Source organism: Agrilus planipennis, unplaced genomic scaffold (genome assembly GCF_000699045.2).
Source record: "Agrilus planipennis isolate EAB-ADULT unplaced genomic scaffold, Apla_2.0 scaffold107, whole genome shotgun sequence".
Lineage (NCBI taxonomy): Eukaryota > Metazoa > Arthropoda > Insecta > Coleoptera > Buprestidae > Agrilus > Agrilus planipennis.
This window is the reverse complement of record NW_020438869.1, coordinates 327863-335573: the sequence shown is the minus strand read 5'-3', so window position 1 is coordinate 335573 and position 7711 is coordinate 327863. Positions and strand designations below refer to the sequence as shown.

At 38.1% G+C, this 7711-nt stretch overlaps 1 protein-coding gene across 1 annotated transcript in view; it reads right to left on the bottom strand.

The window, feature by feature from the left end:
* Window positions 1–618: 618 nt before the first annotated feature.
* Window positions 619–7711, bottom strand: part of LOC108735556 (roundabout homolog 2) — a 104310-nt gene continuing 97217 nt past the window's right edge. The window contains exons 3-7 of the mRNA XM_018467557.1: window positions 4047–4328; window positions 3586–3852; window positions 3250–3527; window positions 2980–3196; window positions 619–2920 (exon numbers count right to left, since the gene is read on the bottom strand). Of these exons, the coding sequence (XP_018323059.1) occupies window positions 993–2920; window positions 2980–3196; window positions 3250–3527; window positions 3586–3852; window positions 4047–4328 (2972 nt within the window). The 3' untranslated portion in view covers window positions 619–992. The remainder of the gene's footprint in view (window positions 2921–2979; window positions 3197–3249; window positions 3528–3585; window positions 3853–4046; window positions 4329–7711) is intronic.

The following is a 7711-nucleotide window of genomic DNA, read 5'->3' as shown; positions in this document are numbered from 1 at the left end:
GGAGTAAGCTGACTCGTAGCTTTATTAAACGTGATGATATCTCCTGGTGTGGCCGACACCGTAACTCATAACTTTATTTCCAGCTGTGGAAAGGTAGAAGAATATTAAGATCTATTTTATTACTTACCCTGTCTTCGTTATTTCCATGGACATTTGTCCAAAGAACACCTAAACTACATTAACATTTCGACATCATGCGAAAAAAGAATTTTTTATTACCTACCAACTTTACTGGCCCCGAGAGCGATAACCTTAATTGCCTTATTAAATTTGAAACCCTTCCTATGCACCCTGTACCTACTGGGGCTAGTTTTACATTCCGGGTGTCTGACGTGAGTATAAAACATTTATGCCAAATCTCTTTTACGATTCCATAAACATTTTTTATTTTAATTCTTACCATTATTTAAACTTATCTACTTCACTGTGTCTCCTACCAATAAAAGCAGGAAGTAATCATCTTATTTAACTTACACCTATAAAAAAAGAATTCTACTTACCAACACCAATAATTTCGTCTGTTCAAGTATGCTGCTTACACTTACCTTTTCGAAATCTGTAAAAAATTCTGTCAGATTTTTTTTATTAAATTGCTTGTTAATATTTAAATTTTCGTTTATTAAAAACGCTTATAATAATAGTAATAATATAATTACGAATAGTTGGCTTGCGATAGATACTACACAAACATCGTTGAAGTAACAAATTAGGTATTTACAAACAAATAATTTATATTTACAAGTGGTACGCCCTTAACTAGATCACAGTCGTCAATATAATCATTTAGGTTATCTAATATTGCTAATGAAATAAATCAGTCGAAGAATACAGAGGTGAAGCGTGGCTTTGGTTCAAGATCGCCCATGCAAGGAAATAAATTGTCTTTTAGTTTTATACGCACATAAGGTAACTAACTGCTAGCGACTAGTATAGATGACGCGCTGAAACTTATTTGAGTTACTTTACACCTTTAGCGGAAAGAAATTACCCATTCACTTCACGCACTGCTTGATCTGGCAAGGTGGTGGTTCCCTAAATGCAGTGGATGGTCCGGCTTCAGCATACAAACACGAAGATTCGCTACAAGAGCACGTGGTATCATGACTACTTGAATACGACCGTTCAGTTTCAACGTCTGCATCGCCATCTTCCCAGTTACAGTTACCCCACAACTTGTTCTCGCAGGTTTTTGGATGGTGATAGTGACCCCTTGTAAACGATCTCTTCCCCGAGCTGCTACCACTTGCAAGAGAACTGCTGTTATGAGTGTCCCATTGTTGACCAGGAGACGGCTTCTGGTACTGTGGTGTTTTATTGTTGCAACATTGACTGTTGTTCGAATTATTCAATATGCTAGCAGAGCAATAGGAATATCCGCCGTTTCCACAGCTGCTTCCGCTTCTCGGAGGAGGAACTGGAGGACTTTCTCTGGGACAATCTGGTGGAGGGTGTGTCGGCGGTGGAGGAATAATTTCAGACCATGTTGGTGGAGGTAGCAACATTGTCGTAGCGTACGGGGTTGGATTATCAGGGGACTTTCTACAATTGTAAAACGTTTGCATGTTCTTTGTATCAACTTCAGCGTAATCAGCTGGCTGAGAAGCCAAAGGGACAGAAGAATCTTTATCAGTATCATTGGCTCTCCAGCCTCGATCAATCCAAAGACTCTCCTTATTGTTGATGTGATTGGCGTTGACGGTTGGAACAGTTAAATGGCCCAATTGTTTGTTAAGTGTTTGCCGTCTTTTCATATATAACACACCACCAGCTCCTGCGAGAAGTAAAACCGCTAACACAGCCAGAAGCACCACAAACCATGTTTGACGCATCAAAGGCACCAAAGGACCTAACGTCCTGGGACTTTGAGCCCCGGTAGAGGTCATTAGTTGTATCGGACTTGAATATGGTCCCAAGCCCATTTGCGTCGTTGCTGCAATTTTTGCTGAATACACAGTCCCATAAGATAGATTTCCAATCAAGACCGAGTGAGTCGTTGCATTCAACGAAAGTGTTCGGATAGTGATGCCCTTCACTTGTAATTTGTAACCCGAAATAATACCGTTATGGTGTTGAGGCGGAGGAGGTAACCACTTAATCCACACGGCACTATCGTTGAACACCCCAGCAGTGATGCTCTCCGGCGGAGCAGATGGAATGTCTTCCAATGTTTCAGCCACCCGAGAGTTTGATGGCTGACCTTCTATCGTTTTGTAAAAGGGAGCGATAAAGAATTCGTATTTCGTAAACTTTTTCAAGTTGGTCACCGAATAACTTTTACTGAGAGTGTCCAATACTGTTAAGATGTTGTAATTGTGTGACCCGCCCGATATTTCCCGGAAACGTATATAAAGTCCTTCGACGTAATCAGGAGCACTATGTTTCCATGTCAGTTTGATTGACGTGGAAGACAACGGTTTAGCGTCAATAAGGTCTACCACTTTTGCACTCAATACCGTTCTAGCAGTATCCAGTTCAGACCGTGGCACTGTTCTGGAATTGGCTAATGTTCTTGCCGTATTAGAAATTGCACTAGCGGGTGATAAACCGTGAGCGTTTTCGGCACGCACGATAAAAACATACGAACTGTCCGGTTTTAGTTCACGCACTACCATAAATTGTCGAGGAACACGATGGGCGGCCACAACCCAACCAGTTTGAAGATCTGGGCTCCAATATTCGACCGTATAACCAACTAAACCCAGATCTTCTTCATCACTTTCCCACGTTAATGTAATACTCGATTCAGTCGCGTTAAGCACTCGAGGTCTTTCTGGAGCTTTAGGGAACGTTGAAGGATCCGGACTGCGATGAAGAGGAACCGACAAATCTTCAACAACACTCAGTGATGCCGACCAGGAACTTTCTCCACTCTCAGAAATAGCAGAACAAGTATATAAACCTGAATCTTCCGCTTGAAGATCTGGAAAATAAAAAAAACATGTAACCCACGATTTGCTTTAGAACGTGGGTACATCATACCATCTATATCAAGAGTACCATCGAATTTGATACTTAATCTTCCTGGGGACTTTCTGGGGTCTAAAATATTACCGTCTTTCAACCAACGTATTTTAGGTGGGTTTCCTTCTGGACTAGACGCTCTACAATAAAATGTTACTATGCTATGTAAAGGTAACGTTTGATTGGCAGGACCAATATGAATAATTGGGGGAGGAGAATCCGCGACCGATGTTACCTAAAAATGTAAGCTATTAATCTCTAACCGAAAGAATCCAAAGCCTGTCTTACTTGAAGGTACGCTCTAACGCTATTCGATCCCGCAACGCTCAGAGCAGAACAAACCAGATATCCGGAGTCTTCCCTCTGAACGCCTTGTATACGCAAAGTTCCATGTGAATTAACGTGCATATGACCGTATGACGTGTCCGGAAACATGAGTAACTGCGAACCCTCTTTACTCCAAAAAACTGACGGTGGTGGATTGCCCGTTGCGGCACAATGAAACTCGGCAACACCATTCAATCCAACCTTTTGATCTTGAGGACGCTCGATAAAAACGGGAGGGGCTAAAATAACCGTTCATAAAATTGACGTTCGCATGACCTTTAAAGTAACCCGACTCACAATTCACAACAAGGGTGGCTCTTGCAATTACAGAGCCAACAACGTTTTCCGCTTCGCAAATGTAAAGACCTTCGTCAGACGTTTGAACGGAGTCGATAAGTAACGATTTGTCGTCCAAGATTCTCGCTCTGCCAACGGGCATTTTACCATCTTCTCTTCGCCAGAGCACACCAGGAGTGGGATCTCCTTCGACGGAACACTGAAATACAACCTTCTCTCCAACAAGAGTTGTTATGTCTTGAGGCTCTTTGTTGAAATAAGGCTTAACTAAAAGAGAACGCAAACTTATACATTTTTCAAATTATCCTCGACGGTTTCAACTCATGGAATATTCAAACACGACTTGCTGCAGTTCAACTGAGTATTCGGTAATTCTCTTATACGCTCAAAGAGTTTTTACTTGAAGTACACCCGAAGTTATGTCTAATTAAAAATAAAGCGGGTTAACTAGTTTGACTTACCATGCACTGTGAGAGTTGCTGGAGGGGTTTCTCTGGAACCTACCAAATTATGAGCCAGACACTTGTAACGCCCTTCATCGTACTCTCTAACGTCACTTATCATAAGATTACCACCGTCTACAATACGAATTCGTTTGCCGTCAATGTCCAAGTCTTCATTATCCTTTTTCCAACTGATTGTTGGCTCCGGATGACCCTTGGGAGGATCGCAGAGGAGCAACGCCGTTTCACCAGCAGCCACTCGAGTGTCCGAGGGCATTATCCGGAATTCATCACGTAGAACTGAAACAAAAGGAAAAATATTTTATGAAACAATAAACCCATGGGTGCATTCACTTCTTTGATTAAATTAGACCGATTGTAAAAATATTATAGGTGTAATGTCCCGTCTTGATTTAGACGGACTACGCGCCTAATTAAATTTGCGTAGTTAGTTAGATGAAAAAATAAGAACACAAACTTGGATTATCGGTTTATTGGTTATGTTTGGTTCTTAATCTGAATTAACTGGTATAAAGATGAATTAATATTTACTGGTTTTACTGAATAATCAATATTGTCTGGTATAACTAAAGAATCAATATTTTACTGGTATAACTGAATTATCAATAATAATGTCTATATAGTACANTAATTCTTGCTTGGCGGATTTTCAACGAGAGGGTTGAGTTGAAACTTTTGAAACGAGCCTGTAGTGATTGTAAACATTAGAAGTTTTCAAGGTGACAAAATCATAGTAATAAGTTATCGTTAATTAAAACCTTATATACCAACAAGATACGGAAATTGTAACAGTTCGACCATGCTGAGAGAAAAACTAAAAAAACAAGAACTATATCGAAATAACAAATGATTTAGTTTAGTATTATTATTATTGCTGGTGTTTGGGTATTTTCTTCTCTTCTCCGGCACTGCCGGCACTAAAAGTTACTGTATATACTTGTGAATAAGGAAACAAAAAAAAAGTCTTCCCTTTTTGTACCAAATAATTTTTTTTGCTAGAAACGCCATTTGTAAAACCAAATTTATGTATCTAAAAGAAGACAAATGAAAAACACTCTTGAACAAAAGAACCACCAGATGTGGCGGACGCGACGTGGCGTGATGGCGTTTCATTCCCGAATGTTTCGTTTCGGTGAAAACGAATATGGCAGGAATGCTTTTAAATCCAGCGCCGTTGTTTTTTCTCGTGTTTTTCAGCTGTCTTAATAACGGTATGCTCTTGAAAAAAGATTTGCCCGTAGATTTAACACTCATCTGACAACGCATTTTTATTTACAGCAACCGTAAAAAGTTAGTTGAAAAGCTACGAAGTGGTAATAACCAAGCGGATTTACAGCGAGATAAAACATGCAATGCGCTAAGTTTCGCTATAACTGTACATTCGCAGTACGAACAGCAAAAAACTACTGTAGTTAGCTGTTTGTTCTTATTGTTTGTTTTTTTAGATTCAAACAAAAGAAAATACTTCCTTCGAATCAAAACTTAATCAACATTAGGTTATATTAACATTAAATAAGTTAAGGGTAAAACATATCGACACCTTTAAGAGCCAAAATGTGAAAATGTTTATGAATAATACCTTTTCGGTTACAGTAGATCTCTTGCTAACCGGTCACGCATTAATCGATTATTAACTAAGAAAAACAACGACAGAGAAACTGAAATAAATATCAAATGCATATTTGTACGATTAATCGGTTATAATTGGGATTGGGCCAAGGTCCTAGCTCCGAGGTAGCCGATTAACAGGGCTTCTACTGTACATGTACCTGTTGAAGGTACGTGCAGGTATCTCTATTATACAGGTAAGGCAAAACCATCAAGGAACCTAGAAATTACGCATTTCTTTGTCGCCATTTTTTCTTTTTATATCTAACGAGAAAGGGCTACAAAAGAGAAGGTATTAGAAAGAGTAGGAGGAGAGAGAACACTATGGAAATCAATAAGAAATAGGTGAGATAGGTTGGTAGGACACTTCTCAGACATGAAGGGCTAGTTAAAGACATTTTAGAAGTAGAAACAGGAGTTAACAGGAATTGTGGTAGAAAGAGGTTCACAAATAGTTAAGGATGTGGAATGTTAGGGAAATGCGAAGATTAGCTAAGGATAGGAAAGAGTAGGAGTGAGTGTCCAACCAGTCTTAGGACTGATGATCTTATAATGACTATGATGATATCTAATAACTAGCAAAAATGCATATATGGTGAGGAACACATACAGGATGCATAAGAATACTAGCAAACAAATAAGAAATATATTAATTATTGTTGGTAATATAACAATTATTACTGAAAGGAAAAGTTCCAAATAGGATGAATGATGAAATTACAGAAGGATTATGCGAGAAAGCAACTAGATTGACAAAGTGAAATTTAAAATAGTTTTGGTAAAAAGTTATTGTTTAAATTTTAATTATTTTCGCAAAGCATTTTCAAAACTTGTATGGTAAATCTAATAAACAAGTAAGTCATTTGTTACCAATTTCTTACACACTTTTGATGTACAAAAAATCGGCGATTAAAGGAACATGGATATTTTTTTAGATCCCTTCCGCTAATAATAATAATTTGTTTTTGATACCGATAGTCTATTCCTTAAATCATTTTAATAAACGGTTTGTTTTATCACAAGATTTTGGAAGGGAGGTTTCAACCTCCTAACCCCCCTCCCTGTGGCTACAACGGTGCCAGCAAGCGACAGAAATTGTAACAATTCAGTCATGTTTTTTTTTACGAGAAAAACAACACAAGAACTATCGAAATAACAAATAATTTAGTATAGTAATCACTAATCAATAAATAATACAAATTAATTACCAACTTTCATCAGATAGGTTTTAGTCATACTTATTAAATTATTATTACTGGTGTTGGTTTTTTTCATTTTTCTCTTGTAGAATTACCTGGCACTGCCGAGTACCTGACGTCATTATCCGGTACCTGACCGGATCCTAAAAAAATGCCAGAGCTGCCTGATATCTCATCCAAACCGGATACCGGCTCATCTTTAATTTTAATTTTCATTTGGAAAATTTAGTCATACTTATTAAATTATTATTACTGGTGTTGGTTTTTTTTTCATTGTTCACTTGTAGAATTACCTGGCACTGCCGAGTACCTGACGTCATTATCCGGTACCTGACCGGATCCTAAAAAAATGCCAGAGCTGCCTGATATCTCATCCAAACCGGATACCGGCTCATCTTTAATTTTAATTTTCATTTGGAAAATTTAGTCATACTTATTAAATTATTATTACTGGTGTTGGTTTTTTTTTCATTGTTCACTTGTAGAATTACCTGGCACTGCCGAGTACCTGACGTCATTATCCGGTACCTGACCGGATCCTAAAAAAATGCCAGAACTGCCTGACACCGCATCCAAACCGGATACCGGCCGATCTTTAATTTTAATTTGGAAGGTTTAGTTATATTTAATAAATTATTTTTACTAGTATTGGTTTTTTAATTTTTCTCTTGTAGAATTACCTAGCACTGCTGAGTACCCGACGTCATCATCTGCCTGATACCGCATCCAAACCGGATACTTACTGGTCAATCTTTAATTACTTATTACCTTTAAAATTGTCTATTTTTATTAAATGCGACTTTCCTTACCTCTTTAATACAATAATTTTACATATATAATCTAAAGAAATTAATC